The sequence below is a fragment of the Notolepis coatsorum genome (assembly GCF_963971535.1).
Source record: "Notolepis coatsorum genome assembly, chromosome: 10".
NCBI classification, from domain to species: Eukaryota; Metazoa; Chordata; class Actinopteri; order Aulopiformes; family Paralepididae; genus Notolepis; species Notolepis coatsorum.
In genome coordinates, this window is record NC_140174.1 from 57752817 (window position 1) to 57773908 (window position 21092).

Sequence of the window (21092 nt, forward strand, 5' to 3'; positions counted from 1 at the left end):
TTAGTTCTTAAAGGGGAACTATTTTACTATTTCTTTCACTATTTGGGCACTTTTACACAATTCCTGTGAGTCTATGGAACACCTCTGTAATATATATATTTTTTTTATTCATTGTTTTGTATTTCTAATCAAGTCCTCAAAAACAGCATTTTTCTACCTCCAGATCTCGAGCCGTTTTGAGCCTGGGCTCCAACCACTGTGTGCAGCTCATCATGTACCTCGCCATTATCATGCAGCGGTGTCTCTCTGACATCACAAATCATCACATTTTCAGATGACTCAGTTCAGTGAGGGTGAATATTGTGAGAGGAGAATTGGAAGAATGCACCAATATGATAATTAGAGACATAGATCATATTAATATAAGTTCACATAGCTAGGAAACAATGCTAAACACTCAAAAAGGCCATTTATAAGATAGTTCCCCTTTAACTATTTCTGCCATAAATGCTACTTTTCCTCCCTCCTGTGGTGTGTCTAACCTGGAATTATCGATAGTATATATTTTGTCAATATACCTTAGTCTCTGGTAGACACAGGATGCTACAATAATCTTTTGACATGCTGATATTTCATGTCTTTTGTTTAGATTTTCCCCCTTGGTTGCATAATAATGAGTTGGCCTCCTGAGGGCGTGGTTTTCAGAGTATGATTACTGAACAGGCATGCAGGGCAAATGTACCCTCGCAAGCCAGATGAATCTTACATGATTTCGTGTGGCTTGCGAGGCTATAGGCAAATACCCCAGGACGCCAAAACTAAAGATGTTTGCATGTAATTTTGCAATATATCATGTATTTCAACAGCTTTTGTAAGCATAATTTCTGTTGTAGCTTAATCCATTCACACCTGTCTTTTAATTAGCCTACATGATGATAGAACCTCAGTCATGTGATTAGTTGAACAAGGCCACAGAAGAGTCTTTCCAATAGGCTACCACTGATTGGACAACAATGTCTGATAAAGGTAAACATTGGGTCTCATTCCCGAACGGATTTACGACAAAAGATTTCCTCTCAGGCCAATTTAAGACATAGTAGCGCAATTCCCCAAATTTTCCTGACATCGGATTTGGCCGTGGCTGAGAGCAGAATTTAAGAGTGCTGAGAAGCACACTTATGATTGATTGACTGATTGAAAATTTTATTAACTTGACAGACTGTGTTCTCATAGTGATTCCTTCATGTCAACGCTACAGGCCTCCTTGGAATTAATTACTTAATCATAATTAAAATAAATATGACAATATTTGTACGATAAGAAATTACGCATTTGATGTAGGAAAAATAAATAATATGGATTCATCTGATCACAGGCAGCTGGATTAACCATATCTGAACCAGCTATTTTGGACAAATGTATAATTACTTTAATTACTCAGATATTCAAACACAATTATGCAATTATTGTGAGATGATTGAAAATAATTATTTAATGCCTTGTGTGGAATTTGTATTTCTTATTTGTTACATATATTTTAATGATTAATTATACATTTGAAAGAATGCAGGTCAACATGCAATATATCCCATTGATTGGTATACAATGGGACAGACCTTTGTTTGATATAGCTATAAACCTGCATTCCTTCGAATATATCATTAATCAATTAAACTGATATTGAAATACACTATATAGCCTATACACCAACACTAAAATGACAGTGGATAAATAAATAAGAACTAAAGCTAATCGCGTGGAAATAGACTGCATTAATATTCCATGTCTTGTGTGCGCCAGTATAGCCTACGTGTCTAATGAATGAACAGTATAGGCTTATATTATTCTAATTACTTGTTTCATTAGGATTTAGTAGATACTATATGCTCTGCCCTACCTACGTACAGTAAGTACAGTACACATATTAAGGCCGCCAGTCGGGCGTACCAGCGGACTGCACTACCGTCTACGGGGCGGGCAGTGCAGTATATTTGCTGCTCTCCTAATAAAACAAGTCATGATTAGAGTAATATAAGCCTATACTGCGTTCATTCATTACGCGCGTAGGCTATACAGTACTGCGGCGAGCTGTACTATATGATGACAATACATTAATCAAATCTCATTTTGATCGGTTGCAAAGCGCTTCCGCATATCGGCAACCATTTTCACACGGCTGCATCGTCAGTCGCATTCTAATGAGCTGGACAGGTGTCTAACTATTGACTTTTTGTGATTTCATCTGCACACTTCCCTATTCGGACGGGGATGCGCGTTCATGTTTCAGAGCTGTGAAATTCCTCATTGCGGCATCTCAGCTGAGACAGTTGAGTCATTAAGACATCTTCCCCACACGTTGTCGTATTCTGTCTCAGTCGGTTCCAAGATAAGTCTTCCAAGAGAACTCTTTGGAAAATATTCGGGAATGAGACCCATTGTCTGATAAGGTAAATGAGTCACACAAACATTTTTAAAACACAAACACATTTTTATGATTAAAAACCAGACTGGATTTTGTTAAAATTGTTACATTTAAAGAAACGGCATCGGTAGACAAAATTCAAAAAATATAAAATAAATAAAAGTGAAAAGGACAATCAGACAAAATGTTTTTTTTGTCAGCTTCCCAAACAGTTCTCCACAGTCTCCACCGACAATATTCACATTCGACATCAATACTGTTGATAAATGAACACACTAAAAAATAAACGTAATAGATGAGTTTCAGTACGTCTAAATGTGTGTACAAGTGTGTATGTCCACAAACGCATGCAGGTGTGTTTACAGATTAATTATGGCAAAAAATGTGCCACGATTCAAATAATCCTCTTTATTTTGTGTATATGGACCTGTGCGGGTTGAGTATATAAATGCTATATCCAAAGGGGGTGGGTTGGTAGGGAACAGTAGTCTCACTCAAAACTGGGTTGGTTGGTTAATTTGGTTAAGTTGATTAAACTAGTCGTCGTTTTTTTCTCTCTTTTCAATCTACAGTTAAATTGACACGACAGGATACAGAAACAATATAGAAACAGAACGTGATCAGAGAATACGTCTAGTTGTAGACCCTCGACACTCCACACAAGAAGTCTAAACCTACCACAGAGCCATGCCTTCCCTCTGCTCTCCACTCATGCATCACATATACTTTGCACTAACACGGAGGTCAGACAAATTCCAGTACACAACATCATAATCTCTAGAACAATGCATGCTCTCGTGTTTTTCACGTGCCAAAAAACGAGATTTTTTCTTTTTTTTTTCTCTCTTCTCTTTTCGCTTTTGCAGATTTGTCGAGAATTGCACATCTCTGTAGGCTATCTAGTGCAGGTGAAAAGTTGTCAACTTTTTTGAAAATGTTATTATTATGTTTTATTAAAGGTTAAACCTTTAAGGTAATCACACTGCGAAGGTTCAACTAGGTGGTCAAAAAGGGAAGGTTAGAGAGGTGAAATTTGAGTTCACAAAATTGAGAAATAAGTGCTTCAAAAGTTGATTCGATACATCTAGGAATGGGATCACCACGGGTGGCTTCCATCACCTTTAAGAGCAAACATGCAACTCAAGATACAAAGCCAAATCAAAGTCAAGTAGTAAAGCGGTCTCGTCTTCCCCCCCCCCCCCAAAAGTGCACTGCTGGATTTTATTTTTACTAAGATAAAAAGCACAGGAGAAAATAACTTTTTTTTGTAATATATATATATTTTTTTTTAACTACAAATCCTGCTTGAGCGTCTGCTTCTTGCCTCTCTCTCCAGATCGGTAGTGGTGTTTAACTCAACAAGGCAAAAGTATTACAGCTCAAATACAAATAAAAAAAGAGCCCAAAGCAGAGGATTGCAGAGACGCCTTAAAGACGCCTGAGGGGCCGGGGCTCAGTGGAGGAACTTGTTCAAAACAGAATTGGCACAAAGGAAGCAGGAGTTAAACCTAATCGTTTTTCAATCAATCGGTATTGCATAAAAAAACCTAAACAAAGACAAATCACTCAAGGTCTGTTTCATGCCTTCTCATTGAAACTCTTTAACAAGAAGAGACCCGACTAAGGACCACACCTTTAGAAGTACCTCAGGTGTCTCCTGGCTTGTTTTCGGTTGTTGTTGTTGTTGTCTTTTTAGGGTAGGCTATGAGAGGCGGCCTCATGACACAGAGAAAGAACAACTGTGCACACCACAGGTCAAAGGCACAACACTGGACACAGACGAGAGGGAAATCGCTTTGAAAAAAGGCCCAGAGAGAGGGGGAAGAGAAGAGCCCCTCAGTCAGACGGTTTGGGCATTCTTATAGCAGCACACACACACACACACACACACAGACTGCTCATCTCTCAGAATTAACATTAACAGAAGAGCACAAAGCACACTCAAAAGAATAGTCACATCAACGTGGTTGGAGCTTGCGAGGCCGAACAGTCAGGGAGCAAGACAACAGCAAAGGGTAGAGGAGGTTTTTTTTTTGTCGTAAAAATGCATTCGTCTTGTTCATGCCGATATAACATAATTGCAACCAAATATATATATTCTTTTCTACACCGGGTGGTGTTAATCAAGTATGTAACACCAGTCAAATAAAGAAGAGAGGGTGATATCACGTAGGGATAGCGGTACTCCTTTAGATTCTAAGGGCCAAGATATCTTAAGTACACAGTCGATGTGAGAACGAGTTCGGTTTTTCATAAATCGCACAACAAGGGCTCCCATCTCTGGCTGATATGTGTAAATAATAAATACCAGTCAAACGTCATTAAGTCGCTCTTATGCTTTGTCTTATGAGGCTGTAATTACATTAGTAACAACATTATATTCACATCTTACGTGTGTTATATATTTTAGTAAGGTTTAGCGGTTGTGTAGTACTATTGCTCAGACAATCTCATTATTTTGGTCGTTGCACAAATTGAATAGAGGCTGTAACAGTTGTTGTATAAAAAAGAGTCACTGGATGCTTCGCAAATGATTCACAAATCATTTGAAAAGATATAATGATTTGCACGTTGGTCCAATGTTGTTACGGGAATAAAAACAGCGCTGCCTAGCATATAGATAAAAGAGCAACTTAATATTAAATGTCATAAGAGAAACATTACTTTTAACGAGATGGTATCCATCTGTTGGCACTGAACGATGTCACATCGAGTGTGAAATAAAGGCTGTCCTCTTATTTCCAGAATTCCCAACAACACTTCCCATCTGGTACTTTCGAGTTATGTAAAACATCTTACAGTTATAATATAGGCCTGGCTATTTCGGGAGTGTGAAGTGTCTACATTTCAGCTTGCGCCACAGTTGCTACACACACACACTGCAAAATGTGAGACGACGCAGTCTTTCAAGGGAATACTTTTTTTGAGTTCTAAAGATTCGCAACATAGGCGGCTGCAAAGTGCCATGAAAATAATGGGACAAAGCTGTGGAGAGATGGGTACTTTTGAGGCAGCATATAGATGGGGCCGTGTCCCGATAAGATCCGACGGGACCACACTAACTCCGGAACACGTGACCATTCTTTTTTTTCTCCACATCAAACGATAAGCTTCTCTCTATAAATCTTTTTAGCTCTGGTTTACAATTTTAAGATATGCAAGGAAACAAAACAGGATATCCAAGTGTAAATAACATTACTTGTTTTTCCAGAAATGTTTGAGGATTGCAACAGAAAATGTGCTTCTGGGGGTGGGGGTGGGGGGGTTGTCTGATATTTCAGTCATGGACAAAGCAGAGAGGCACTGCATACACAAAGTCACACCCTTGTCTGGGGGGGGGGGGGGGGCTTGGGAAAACTGGTTATGAAGATTGATATTTTCCCATCGTTTAAATAGAATTATTCACCATAATACACAAATATATGACAACTATGATACATAAATCAATAATTACACCATTTGCATTCCATTTTTCATATAATTTTCATCATGTAGCCTATATAGATGTATATAGATTCCTTACATGCCTGACAAATTGTACACAGGTGTAGTTTAAGTCTTTTTGAGTCATTTGTTTTCTTTTGCACTGAAACATCCTTGTTGTGGCTGCAGAAAAAAAGAAAAAGTGCCCTTCCCCCACGAAAACAGACCAAATCTAGCCGGACGTAAAAGGGAGGAGTGAGATATTCATGATTCCCACCATTGACGAGAGCTGTCACCGCGGTGAACCAAAGATGTAGCCGACTGTTTGCACGCTCTCTCGTCCTCAGGCCAGAGCAGTCTGAGCCTCAGGGGAGCGGGGGGAGAGTCGACGTGGGGAAGGTCGGCCCAAAGAGAGTGCAGGGATTCTGGATCTGTCCTTCCTTAGCGGTGTCTCCGTCTCATCCCCCCCACCTCTCTGGACTTCCTATTTCCTCCGAGCTCGGCGCGACATGCTGTGACCTGCCTCTGGCATCGGCCCAGGAGGGGGGAGGGCAGGGGAGGGAGCTGACACTCACCGTGTTATCTGTGAAGTCAGGGTTACTAGGAGGCTCAGTCCGTGTGGTTTTCTTCATTCTTCTTATGTCCTTAAAGAGTCCTGAGGAGATAATCACAGATTTCCGCCAAGTCGACACAGCCAGACAGACATGGGAAAGGGGGGGGGTTCCTGTCCATTAACAATGTGACCATCAGAATGAGAATAATGATGATGATGGTTTAGCTCTGTGTTGAGGATCCATCCACCGACAACGAAACGGGGCTACTATAAGTGCCACAACCTGAATCAACCCGCGGTGATGACTGTCGAAAGCATTCTCACAACAATAACATCTAATATAAAGAATAATACCTTTTCTTTTTTTCTTTTTTTCTCTTTCAAAATCCCTCCAAACGTCCCATAGCCAATCAGGGAAGAAATGATGGATGAGGATGGGGGGATAGGAGGGAGGGGGGGGGTTGGCTTGCAGCACTGTAGGAGAGAGGGCACGGGAGAGCCCCCCACTGTGGAAAGGCACACCAGAGGACGGGCGGCGGTGGTGGTGATGGTAATGATGATGATGGTGATGATGATAATGATGGTGGAGGAGGGGAATAAACACATGGCTGGAAAACTGAAGAAAATGTCAAGTGGTTGTTGTTGTTGTTGTTGTTGTTGTTTTTGAGAGAAAGTGTTGTTAATCTCAGCGTCTGCTTCCGTCTCTTCACATCCGCGAGCCTCTCTCCTGGAGGATCTACATTGGGAAGAAAGAATCAGAATCAGAGTCAAAGAGCTTAGATTAGAAACAGAGAGAAACACCATATACTGTCTGGAAAACCGCTTATATTACAGTTACACCTTCCTAACACCTGCAAAGGTGATCTCAAGTAGGGACAGGCATTTGAAGGCAGTGCACTCATGAGATGACATAGCCTGAAGGACTGCTGTGATCCTCGCCTTCAACGAGTAAAATAATCACAACTGTGACAGTAGGCTGAAAAGTGCAGTTGACACAAACAAAACCATCAGCTACAGTCGAATACCTACATCCTTTTCAAACCACAGTGGGTAGTTGAATATTCTAATAACCACACCCCATCCCCATCCCTAATGAGTCACATTGCAGGTCACTCACCTTGGCCTTCTCAGTCGGCTCGATCACAATGCCGTTGGTGGAGTTGTTGAGCTCCCGGGAAACAACACACAAGAACTCGGCCTGGTCCTCGTTGCCATAGTTATAGGAGGAGCCGATGCTTATGAGCTGAAGGGTGAGAGAGAGAGAGATAGTATTAGAAACTAGTATTAAAAAGATGTAATCGAAATGCTAAAATCTGATATCAAGAGTGAAATATAACTTGCTTTTCTGCCCTTTTCACACATTGGAGAAGAAACCAATTGTATCTGAATAGTTTTTGTCCTTTAACCCCAAACTAACGGTATGAGTCTATATATCAAAGGTAGGGGTGTAACGGTACACAAAAACCACGGTACGTACCTCGCTTTTGAAGTCAAGGTTCGGTACGGGTTTTCGGTACAGTGGGGGAAAGTTTGGCTTTCCATGTTCCACTCAGGGGTTATGTAGTGTGCAGTAACTAATTGTACTTGTAGGGCTGTCAACGAATATTCTATATTGAAATTAATAATAGACTTAAAAAAAATATATATTATATTAGATTGTGAAAAAAACAGCCCCCGGTGGGCGGTCGTGAGTGGTTAACATACCGTTGTATTCGTTCGGTACACTACACAGCCATTCGGTATGGTACGGTACACACTGAAACGGTTCGGTTCGGTATGGATACGTGTACCTTTACACCCCTAATCAAAGGTAAATGGATTGGATCTGGACGACTCCAGCATAGGATGATATTTCACATATAGCACTCAGTCAGAAGCTGTGTCGGCAGAGAAAATGTGACATCTGGGAATACCTAATGAGAACATCTGACAATTCAAAATATATATATTTGATATATTACTTAAAAAAATAAAACTCATTGTTTCCCGCACCTGCTCAAACTTCCAGCCATCCGACATGGTTGAGACCATCTGTGTGAGTTCCTCCTCTTGGCACTGCAGCACCCGGTAAACATGCTTCACAGGGCCCTGAGGGACACAACACACACACAGGCAGATGTGCACGCACACACAGTCGCACACACACACACAAAATGTTACTAATAAGCACAGTAACACTGATACTGGCATACACACAAACAGCACCAAAAAAGTTTTTGATTGGTGGTTTGCGTTTTAAATCAGGCAGATGAAACTGTAAAAAGATTATTCTACCGAGATTATGTCCCCCCCTGAAAGATTAGTACACTTGCACTACAAGAAAAGCTTTCTAGAGGCAAGGTGCTTCTAAAATACGTAAATGTAAATCTCCATGATTAAAAAAAAAAAAAAAAAACATCCATTTGGGAGACAGCAAAAAACCATTGGAAAATACTATCTTGAAGTATGTCAAGCACTGTCTATAAAGACAAACAGTATTAATGGCACCATGCATTCAAATATTGGTTTCAGTCTATTATTGGGAGTTGCCATCTTCCCATAGAGATTTTGTTTCTATAATCAGGGACATTACTTTTATTGTTGTTGCTTTCCCTGCTATATATATATATATATATATATATAATATATACTGTATACCTGAGATGTCCTGTTCTCATTGTCCCGTATCCTCTCCTTAACCAGCCTCACTAGTGAAGCAATGTTGTAGAACTCAGCTTCCTCAAGAACACCTGTCAGAGACACACACACACACACAAATGGCTTGATCGCTTGGTTTTCTGTAAGATATACTGTGTTGCCTACACTGTAAGATACTACTGTTTAAAAAAATTAATACTTTGCAAGGTTTTTAAAACAGCAGTATATTACAGTGATCCAATATCATATTGTTTGCAGTGTGATGGAGGAATAATATATTATCCATTAGTGTGGAGGCTATTGGCTACCTTCCTCTGCCAGATTCTTGTCCATGATCAGTTTTCCGTGCCTCAGGTAATTCAGGATGGGTCCAAAGTATGTTGGGTCCCTGTCAATCAGGTAAGCTCCCGTGTCATCCTATAAGAAACACAACAGGGGTTGATATGTGTGATGGCCTATTTCTTATTTTCTGTTTACCTCAATGCATTGGTGTTCATCGTTTTGCAAACCATTTAGAAATTTAACAAACCAATGGATCTTGATGTAGTAGGGTGTTTATCCGCTGTGATATATAGGCCTATATCTGCACTGCAGTATGTATTGGTAAATATCTAAAGAATATTAAATTCGGAATATGGAATCGAATGATGCCAAAAACATAACGGTAACGTAACGTTAGCTTTTGCTCACCTTGTCCGAGTCCAAATCGGGGTCTTCTTGACACAGTCGGAAAAGGAACGATTTGGGGTCCCTACACAATGTTTGTTTGGTTGTGATGAAGTAGGTCCCACCGACGTTGAGGCGAACCCAGCGGGATCCTGGCTTTTCCGCTGGTTCTGATGGGGAACTAGGATTGCTTTTAGCTGGGAACCCAAACACCGTGCGGGTGGCGTTGCCCGACACCCCGGGACTGGGCAGGTTGCTCCGCGGCGGAATCATGAGAGTGGGCGACGCCAACCGCACAGAGCCCCGTACATCACGGTGTTCGATTTGTTCTATAGTGCTAGTGCCACTCTGCTCCACGACATGTAGTTCAGCCATATTTTCTTTCGTCTAAAACAACCACACGATTAGCTACACCGCAGGGAAACAATTTCTTACCCGATTTGTAAACAGCGAGGCTATTTTTCCTCGAAAAGGTGGCTGGCATTCGGACGTTGCTACACACATTCGATCGCCACTATATCTAACCGTAGTTTACGATATATATATATTTGTAAGATTAAGTATGGAATGTAAGCAACATCGCGTTTAATCTTTTCCGTAAAACAAATTGGTCATTCTTGTTTATTCAAACGTTAATCAGAGAAAGGCAATTCTTCCGGGTTGTAACGTGATTACTGTTTACTTCCGCTGTGTCATTCTTTTTCAAAATAAGAGTAATAAGAGACCCCCACCCCTTCCAAAATATCTGTTCCTTTTTTTTATCAGGGGATTAATTTACCAGTACCGTTACGGTATGAGCATAATTCAAGACATTGTATTCTAAATAGAATGAGAATATACATTTAAATAAATTAGATCATGATCATGAATCATTTAAGATTTCATTAAGTTTATTTATTACCCAGGGACAATGCACATTAATCAACATATTCAGTTTCCACATCAATGTAAATGTGCCAGAATTAGTTAATTTTCATCTGTAGTCCCTACATGCATGTCTTTATGGTGTGGGAGGAAACCGGAGTACCCAGAGGAAACCCACGCAAACACATGGAGAACATGCAAACTCGACATAGAACAATAGGGGGTATCTGCAGCGCCGCAGAGCCAGTCTGGACGGGTATAAATGGTCTGGAGAAGTATAAGTGGTCTGGACAAGTAGTTGCGAATGGGGGGGGGGGGGGGGGGGGGGCGGGGTTCGTCTCGTTTACATAGGTACATTATACAGAGGGTTCGTCTCGTTTACATAGGTACATTATACAGAGGGTTCGTCTCGTTTACATAGGTACATTATACAGACAGTAATGTTACATCTAGACATGTAATAATAGAGTAAACTTGTACCCATACAGTGTTACATCTAGACATACCAGATCTAGTAATAATAGAGTAAACTTAACTTTCGTCTCAGTAACAATGTTCATAAAGTGTTGAGTGCTACAGTGTAGGTTCGTTTATTAGGACAATTCCACCATTGTGGGGCAAGGACTAAGAATAGGCGACTTCTCTTTGATGACCCTCCCGGAGCTTGGATAGGAGTAGGAATAAACTGTACATATACAGCACTGTTTGAACGTGGCACACAACATACTTCACATGTCATTTCTCTTTTTGTTATTCCACCATTGTGGGGCAAGGACTAAGAATAGGCGACTTCTCTTTGATGACCCGACTTCTCTTTGATGACCCTCCCGGAGCTTGGATAGGAGTAGGAATAAACTGTACATATACAGCACTGTTTGAACCTGGCACACAACATACTTCACATGTCATTTTTCTTTTTGTTATTCCACCATTGTGGGGCAAGGACTAAGAATAGGCGACTTCTCTTTGATGACCCAACTTCTCTTTGATGACCCTCCCGGAGCTTGGATAGGAGTAGGAATAAACTGTACATATAGAGCACTGTTTGAACCTGGCACACAACATACTTCACATGTAATTTTTCTTTTTGTGGAGACGAAGATGATGAGTACCGGTCTTCTCCTCAGACATAAAATCAGTTTTTCAATACAAGTACGACTCAAGACACAGAACATTAGTATGCAAAATAAAAAATGAACACAGATTTTGAGTGTGAATGAAAACTTTATTGCAACAAGATTGCAGAATGGGTACAATACAGTACGGCTCAATACACACAATTGTTAAGGGGATGCAGACCAGAGAAAGAAGTTTTGTCTTGTCTTCTCGTACTGAAAACGTGACTGTTAGCACAGAGACGGCTGCAGTTACACACAGGGCCATTTTCGTTTCATTTTCAGGGTCAGTTTCGCTTTTCAGAACGCAACGTAATGGCAGGCAAGTTGCCCAGTCCACACGAGCGCTGGATTTAATATAACCATGATTGTATGTGCGCAGTTGCACTGTTCGGCCACACACAACCGGGGATTTGCTGTTGTTGCAGTTGATGGGGAGCCAGTGGAGTTTTTGCAGGGTGGGGGTGATGTGCTGCCAGGGTTTGGTGTGCGTGAGGACCATTGCAGCCGAGTTCAGCGCTGTTTCTTCCTTTCACGGTCGATTCTGTCATCGAATGCCTCCCGCTCACTAATATGAAAAAGCATAACATACAAAATGTAAAAAAAGGTTGACAATGCAATATTCTGGTAATTCTACACTGTACCACTATACATAGTTAGGTCTAATAGCGATATGACCAGGACAACACATACTGTGACAATAAATTCAAAACAAGACATTTAAAAGAGAAAATGTTTCAGATAATAAAAACGGATGTGATTGGCTTAGACAGCTCCCCACGTGCTCATCTGAGCCAATCGGTGTTCAGAAATAGGAAACACGTGGTCTTAAACGAGGAAGTAAATTATAATATATTTGCCTTTCATTCTCAGTGAGTAATATACGTTTTATATGTTATATGATGCAAATCATTATTGTATTATTATTATTATTATTATATGATTGGAAACAAAATATATGGAAATACTGGAAAGAAAAACGCTGAGATGCGATACTGTGTCGATTCGAATAGGCACATATATCATATCATAATATATCACATACAAGCTACCATCAAGACAAATATGGTTTGGTTGAATGAATGGATGAAAACTTTATTAACATATTGCAGAATGGGTACAATACACAGTACGGCTCAATACACACAATTGTTAACTTAGGGGGATGCAGACCAGAGAAACACTTTCGTCTTGTTTACATCAGGGTCCCCCATTTTCAATTCATAATGTCTGACATTTATGACATACAAACACAACATACATTACATCATGACATTTATGACATACAAGACATATTTGATGGGAACAACTCTCTTTAAACAAAGTGGGTGGCTCTGAAAAGAGCCTTTGGGTGATGGAGGGGCCTGCTGTACAGCGTCGCCTCTGGCTGGAATTCGCAGCTTCTCAGGGCCGTGGAACAGTGCTCACTGCGCCTTCTCACAACAAGGGCGACCCTCACAACAATCGCAACAAGGGCGACAGACGCGCTAGCTGTCTCGTAACATGGCGTCAGACGTCAGCGGTCTGGGCGACACAACATGACCTGCCCCCATCCCTATATTTAGTAAAGATAGCAGAGAGAGAAAGAGAGAGCCAGTTAGCTAATTAAATTCAATTGCACAGGTGGTCTGTGGTGGCCTTGATAAGCAAACCTAATGTCCAAAATAGCGAAATAGGTACTTACATTTTTACATATTTAGTAAATATAGCAGTCCTATACACACCATGCACTTGCAAGTTTATATTTAGTAAAGATAGCAGTCCTACTACACCATGTACTTGCACGTTTATATTTAGTAAAGATAGCAGAGAGAGCAGAGAGAGAGCCAGTTAGCTAATTAAATTCAATTGCACAGGTGGTCTGTGGTGGCCTTGATAAGCAAACCTAATGTCCAAAATAGCTAAATAGGTACTTACATTTTTACATATTTAGTAAATATAGCAGTCCTATACACACCATGCACTTGCAAGTTTATATTTAGTAAAGATAGCAGTCCTACTACACCATGTACTTGCACGTTTATATTTAGTAAAGAGAGCAGAGAGAGAAAGAGAGAGCCAGTTAGCTAATTAAATTCAATTGCACAGGTGGTCTGTGGTGGCCTTGATAAGCAAACCTAATGTCAAATAGCGAAATAGGTACTTACATTTTTACATATTTAGTAAAGATAGCAGTCCTATACACACCATGCACTTGCAAGTTTATATTTAGTAAAGATAGCAGTCCTACTACACCATGTACTTGCACGTTTATATTTAGTAAAGATAGCAGAGAGAGCAGAGAGAGAAAGAGAGAGCCAGTTAGCTAATTAAATTCAATTGCACAGGTGGTCTGTGGTGGCCTTGATAAGCAAACCTAATGTCCAAAATAGCGAAATAGGTACTTACATTTTTACATATTTAGTAAATATAGCAGTCCTATACACACCATGCACTTGCAAGTTTATATTTAGTAAAGATAGCAGTCCTACTACACCATGTACTTGCACGTTTATATTTAGTAAAGATAGCAGAGAGAGCAGAGAGAGAAAGAGAGAGCCAGTTAGCTAATTAAATTCAATTGCACAGGTGGTCTGTGGTGGCCTTGATAAGCAAACCTAATGTCCAAAATAGCGAAATAGGTACTTACATTTTTACTGAAAGACATCTTGTTCTGCCTGCGCAGTGCGCGCACACCACACTGTGAAAGAGTTCGTCTTCTTCTTCTTGTTGTGATGTGAGAAAGAGTTCGAAAAAAATGGACTCTTTATACTCTCACGTGCTCTAGTCCACACGCATGCGCAGGATTTCCATTTGGAGAATAGGTCTGGAAGGGATAAAGCTGGGGTAGGCAACTTCAGAATAATTAGAATTAGAAGAGTGAGTTTACCTGCCCAGCAGAAATGGAGCAACCTATACATCACTTTTCAGGCTCATGCACATGCAACAAAGGATTTCCACACTCACAGAGGCACCCGCAGCTTTAAGTTGAATCTTTCAAAATAAATAATAACAAATATTTTGCACATTGTGTGTGGAGGAAGATGATGGTGGTCTTTGTTTTCTGTGACCACTTGGCAGGCCAAAAGCATCTGATTGGCCAAAAACATCAGCTCCCTGCATCAGCAACCAATCAGATGTTTTCCTGGGGTCACATAAAAAAAACTACTCACAACTACTCAAAAAGTACTCACACAATTGTGCCTCATTCACCAATACTCTCTTATTATTTTTTGTATATTCTTTCTTACCTGTCTGTTAAAACACTTTAAGTGCCGAAAACGTTTTTAGGCGTCCTTCCCCGCCATGCTCAAGTTGCCGAGGACACTGTTACAAAGGATCAGATTAAACCGAATATATATATTTATTTATTGATATATATTGCATAGTATTTGTATATCGTTTGATATCCCTTGTATATTCCTTGTACATATACACGGAATATCCCTTTAGTCCAGCCCATAATAGTTCATTCTCCTATTGGACAGCGGTCCACCGGCGCCAGGGACCGGCCCCCGGAGCCAAGTTCAAAGTCACCGACACGACATGTCTGTACTTGCCCGGCCCTGCCCAGGGATACGGCGACAGAAATGAGAGTGGCACTATTTGTGCACCGTGCGTATAAATACGGCGCAGGTGAATGTAGAAGACCCTTAGCCCCTTACCTCCGTACCCTTCGTGCACTTAGCATGTTACCGATAAGTTGAAGCCTCACCCACGATACAACGTGCGGTGAAGTATGGCCTGTTTGGCCCCAGAATAGCATTGAGACCGCGTGCGAATTAATAACTGAATTGTCAGAGTTTGGCGCTATACCGTCGAGTGCGACATATTTCTATTGAGTCTTTAATAGTCTATTTGTGTATAGTGTATCGTGCGGTTAGAATTCTATAGTGACCAGCATCTCCAACGCTTTCTCGTATTAGCTAGAGTTCTTATCCAGGCTGGGCCGACCGCATGGCGCCTTCACCCGAGGAGACCTAGGCGAGAACCGTATGGACATGTACACTGGATTAATCTACCCGACGACTACATAGCCTTTGCGGCTGGAATATATTTGCTTTGGTCCTATGATTTATGGAGCGGATAATCGCCGACGCCTGCACGTGTTGGATTTACCCCGAGAGGAGTCAAGTCGAGTCGGCGCTCAGAGAGCCTGAGGCCGCCTAGCTTTCTTCACTGTAGAGCTACAGTCTACAAGAGAACCAAGCTGTATTCGCCTGTGGATCAAGAGACTACTGCACCGGCTTCTGTACCTGAAGTCTCCCTAGTCATCGTTGACCAGACGTCCTACTACCGACAGATCTTCTACCCCCTTGCTGGCTTACAACCAGTGGGAACCCCTTCCAGTATCTCCGCTATATTACTAGTGTACCATAGATATAATTCCTTAAGATTCAGGTTGTATAATTACCTCCTGCGTAACCAGAGAATGGACATTCGTTATTGATTTGCCTGCGCATACTCCTTTGCCTTACAAGTGCATTCAAAGAATAATGTAAAGTATCCTATGTACCTTTTGCTCCATTAAATACTTGATTAATACCTTTGACTGGAACCGATTTCATTGTGGGAAGTGTTCATTATATTCATATATCGTGTACTGTATGGCCAGTAATTAAAGTACATAAAGCGGTAGTGGTTTAATGATACCATACTTATCAATACAGTCAGGGAATTGTACCCCTCAGTTACAATTGGTCCTTCGAGCCGGATAATAACTAGTGTAATATTAATATAGTGGTATTAATATTGAAATGGCCTATGATGAACACTCCACAAAACGGTTCTCCTAAAGTAGATCGCCCGCAGCGTAGACGGCAGCCACCTCAGTACTTAGAGGATTACGTTGCCAGTATACTACCTAGCCTTCTACAGACGGTAAACGCGGAAAAAGTAGAAAGTAAAATTATGTCCGACCCTATCAACCAGGCTACCCCGCCAACAGAGGCCCTAGTGGGTTCTAATGTAACTGACCAAGCTCACGGTAGGGACCAGGAGGGAACTGACACAACTTTACCCCCCGCCAAGACCGAAGAAGTAGTCCCCGGAGAGCTCCAGGAGAAAGACAACCCTCCAGAGATGGAACTCTGCCCGGTACAAGAAGAGGAGAGCGCCCAGGAGATAGAGCTCCAGGACTCCCCGCAGGAGAACGCATCTCCAACGAGTACTGCCAGGAGCGGATCACCTCAACCAGCGTCTTCCCCCAGCGAGGCGGACAAGATGCTGGCACAGGCGTTCCTCGCCAGCCTAGCAGCCTCAACAGAGCGCGATCGACTCCAAGCACTGACGCTTAGTGAGCGCGAACATTCTTCCATGGAAAGAGAACGCCTTCAGGCGCAGCAACGTGGCGACGAAGATCGTATACGTCTAGAGATTAGACGCCTTCAGACGGAAGAGAATATGGCAAGGGACCAGGCCGACGCCCAGTGCGCCGCTGCCGGTACCCAAAGAGAAGCCGAGCGCGACCGATTACAAGCGCAGATAATGGAGCAGCTGATCACCAGGGCAACACCCCCTCCCTCCGCACGGGGTTCCAGGGCCTCGTCAAGACACGGGTCAAGGGCACCCTCCCCTAACCGATTAAGCGACCCTGAGCCCGACCACCAGAGAGAGCCTATACACCCCTCCGAACTCCTTCCCCGACCGGTCCCAGTGAGACCCAGCTACAAGGAAGGAACGGTATACACCGCGGAGAGGCTAAATAGACGACTACAGGATCTAGAGGACCTGACAGAGGAAGAAGAAGAGGGAGAGGAGGAGAGTCAAGCCCGACAGCAGCACAGTACTCCACAGGACCAGGAGGTCCAGTACAGCCCAGGCTCTACCCCCGCGGCTCTGCGCTACAGACCCCCGACTCAATTCACGGGTGAGATTGACGCACGACCAGCCCCGAGGAATAGCACCTGGATACGCGGGCCATGGTACCCAGCAGGTACCAGCCCACCAAGAGGCGTAAGAGGAGACTCGCCTAGGAGGCCTCTCTTCCAACGCTCACCGATGTGCCAGCCATCCATGGCATCATACATTGGCACACCGACGTTTCCAGACTTCACCCATGAGAACAGAGCACAGTACACGGAGCTACGGATGTGCTTAGAGACAATGATGGCTGATGTAGCTGATGAACGCCACAAGTATGCTATCCTATTGAAGCACCTCAAGGTGCCCCGAGCGCACAATATAGCGCTGGCCTATGCCACCTCTACTACCCCATACACAGCGGCTCTAGCAGCACTCGACCAAAGATATGGACGCATATGGGACTACGTAATACAAGAGATAAGGCATATTGACCGCCTACCCCCAGCAACAGACAATCGCTCACTAGACGACCTGTCTATCAAGGTACAATCCCTGGTAGGGATGCTGGGGGCGCAACGAGAAAAGGGTATGCACGAACTATACGCAAACTCTAATGTCGAGAGGATTTTAGAGAAGTTTCCGCCCGCCCGACAAGAGCGCTTCAGGCGGCAAAGAGACCACCGTGATCCTAACGGTCCCGAGCCATCCCTCCTAGACCTAGCCGACTTCCTGGCGAGAGAAGTCAGCAGCCTGCGATTGGATACGTTCGTGCGGAGCACACCAAGCTCCAGAGAGGGACCTAGGAGAGCAAACGATGGCCGAAGATTGGTGACTGTCATGCACCAATCAGAACCAGTACCGAGCAGCAAGAACCACAGTACCCCCTCGATGAAAGAGAAGTGGAAGATGGTGTGCCCGTACTGCGAGAAAGAACACTGGTTGTCACAATGTGACACATTCAAGAAGATGACCGCCGACGAAGTGGGTCAATGGATAAAGTCCAACCGACGCTGTTACCGATGTGCGCGCAGTCACATGGCAGCCGAGTGCCGCTTAAAGAAGAGGTGTAATCGGTGTGACGGAGCCCACCTAGATGTCCTACACGACAGTAACAGAAGAAAGCCCGCACCCTCAAGCAGCACAAAGGCAAGTGTTATGTACATTGACCCCGCCAGCAGCGGGGGCGCCCGAGTGCTCTTAAAGGTGGTCCGCGTAACACTGAGTTACCAAGACAAGGTCATGGACACTTACGCCGTCCTTGACGACGGGTCAGAGAAGACCCTTCTCCTCGCATCCGCTGCGGCCCAGCTGGGGCTGCGGGGGAGCGAAAACCAGATGACGATTCGGACAATAAGAAGAGATCTAAAGACGATAAAGGGCGAGAATGTCTCCTTCACTATCGCAGCAAGCGGGCAGCCAGAGAGACGGTATAGGATTACTAATGCTTTCACCAGCCAAGAAATAGGCCTGTCGCAGTACACCTACCCCATCGCCAAGCTGATGGATAAATATGTGCACCTGCGTCAACTACCTATCCCGCTCATAGACGGTGCCACCCCGACCCTGCTGATAGGCTCCGACCATGCAGACCTCATAGTCCCGATAGACCGGGTCCACACAGGGCCCAGAGGCTGTCCTGCAGCAGTCGAGACCCGCCTAGGATGGACATTACAAGGCCCCCTCGCTAAGTCTCTTAACCGAACAGCAGCCACTAGCTGCCTCCACTCCAGAGTGACAGAAGAAGACACCACCCTCCTACAGCATGTCGAGAGGCTATGGACACTAGAGACAATGCCCTTTAAGAACGAAAAGAAAGACATTCGTTCCAAGGAAGACATTTACGCCATAGCACTCCTCGAGCAAGGGACAAAGAGAGTCAAAGTCAACGGAGTGATGAGATACGCAACTCCACTCTTGAGGCGAGAGGGTATGCCCACCTTCCACGCCCCAAAAGAAGCGACGGAGCGGTATCTATTGAACACAGAGCGGCGCCTAGCCAGAGACCCCGCTCAAGAGACTGTGTACCGCGCTGAGATTAACAAGCTAATCACAGCGGGACACATAAAGAAAATTGACATTAAAGAGGCCGATCAGACGACCGAATCATGGTACGTGCCGCACCACAAAGTCCACCACAACGGCAAGGATCGTATTGTGTTCAACTGCAGCTACCAGATCGGATCACAAAATCTGAATAAAGAGCTCTTGCCCGGCCCAACACTCGGCCCCTCCCTACTAGGCGTGTTACTACGTTTCCGCCAGGACAAGGTGGCCATCAGCGGCGACATCAAAGGGATGTTCCTGCAGGTGAGACTAGTGGAGGAGGACAAGCCCCTGCTGCGGTTCCTATGGAGAGAGAGGATCGGGGATGAGCAACCAGCCATCTATCAATGGGAAGTCCTCCCTTTCGGAACCACATGCAGCCCATGCTGTGCTACGTTTGCACTGCAAAAACACATCGCAGAGGACCCAGCAGCTGATGAAGAGGTCCGAAAAAGTGTAGAAAATAGTTTCTACGTGGACAACTGTCTGCAAAGCGTCTCGACGCCAGAAGAAGCCGAGGCCCTTCTACTCAAGCTCCGCGCCTCCCTGATCAAAGGCGGCTTTGATCTCAGGCAGTGGGCCAGCAGCGACCCGCAAGTATTGCGCAGCCTCTCCCCCGAGGACAAGGCAGCAAGCAGCGAGACCTGGATGGCGACCATCCCAGGAGAAGCCCAAGAAATGACATTAGGACTAGTCTGGCGCTTCAAAACAGACTCGCTCCATTATAAACACACACCCCTGACCAAGGAGCAGGGAAGGTCGACTGCACTACCGACCACCAGACGGAGTGTATACAGAACACTCGCTAGACAATATGACCCGTTGGGATGTATTCTACCTTACACCACCAGGGCAAAGATGATTGTAAGAGCGTTATGGGACAAGGACCAGGGCTGGGACGACCCCATACCCGAACACCTTGCATCCACATGGAGAGAGTGGGAGACGGAACTCAGCTCACTCCCAGGTGTCAACATACGCCGCAGCTACTTCCCACCCACAGTGAGGCCAGAGACATGCCAGATGGACCTGCACGTCTTCAGCGACGCCTCCGAAGTAGCCTACGGTTCGGTGGCCTACTTGCGTGCCCGAGAGGAGGGAGGAGAAATACATACTGCTTTCATCCTGGCTCACTCAAGAATAGCCCCACGAAAGCAACAATCTATCCCGCGTCTAGAGCTCTGCGCAGCCCTAGCAGGAGCGCACCTCGCCACGTTAATCCAACGTGAACTCACCATTCCGGTGCAAAGAACAATCTTGTGGTCAGACTCCACGACAGTACTCACATGGATCCGGTCTGATTCGTGCAGATACAAGGTCTTCGTGGGGGTCAGAGTCACAGAGATTCAAGAGTTAACAGAAGTAGCAAGCTGGAGGTATGTGGACACAAAACACAACCCAGCTGACGTCATCACCCGGGGAATGTCCCTGGATGACCTCACCCGTCACAACCCATACAGTGACGGACCAGAGTTTCTCAAGCTCCCGGAAGAAGAGTGGCCTACACCCACCCCACGGGAGGCGAGTAAAGAGGAGGCCGAAAACAAGAAATCTGTGTTCTGTGGATTGAACACACTCGTCTCCACAGACCCCGACATAGACGATTGCCTCACCCTAGAGAGTGCGCAGCTAAAGACATTTCTGT

At 44.0% G+C, this 21092-nt stretch overlaps 1 protein-coding gene across 2 annotated transcripts; it reads right to left on the reverse strand.

Annotated features, from left to right (window-relative positions):
- Positions 1-2416: 2416 nt before the first annotated feature.
- On the reverse strand, positions 2417-10266 carry kctd2 (potassium channel tetramerization domain containing 2). Of its 2 annotated transcripts, XR_014620198.1 has the most exons (7): positions 9666-10266; positions 9284-9392; positions 8976-9067; positions 8331-8426; positions 7456-7581; positions 6693-7074; positions 2417-6440 (listed from the first exon to the last, which is right to left on the reverse strand). XR_014620198.1 is itself a non-coding variant. In XM_084323705.1 (6 exons), the coding sequence occupies exons 1-6, from the start codon at positions 10014-10016 to the stop codon at positions 7045-7047; spliced, it is 804 nt and encodes a 267-aa protein (XP_084179831.1). In that variant the 5' UTR covers positions 10017-10266; the 3' UTR covers positions 2417-7044. The 2 variants fall into 2 exon arrangements, 1 of the variants encoding a protein (XP_084179831.1); XM_084323705.1 differs by having other exon boundaries at positions 2417-7074.
- Positions 10267-21092: the final 10826 nt, after the last annotated feature.

Bases quoted from the DNA above. Each gene is read 5' to 3' on its own strand.
- kctd2 (XM_084323705.1), bottom strand. From the start codon at position 10,016: ATGGCTGAACTACATGTCGTGGAGCAGAGTGGCACTAGCACTATAGAA. The intron at 9,068-9,283 runs GTAGCCAATAGC...TGTCTCTGACAG, and splicing joins CAAGAATCTGGCAGAGGAAG to GTGTTCTTGAGGAAGCTGAG. The intron at 7,582-8,330 runs GTGCGGGAAACA...CTCACCCTTCAG, and splicing joins ATGGCTGGAAGTTTGAGCAG to CTCATAAGCATCGGCTCCTC.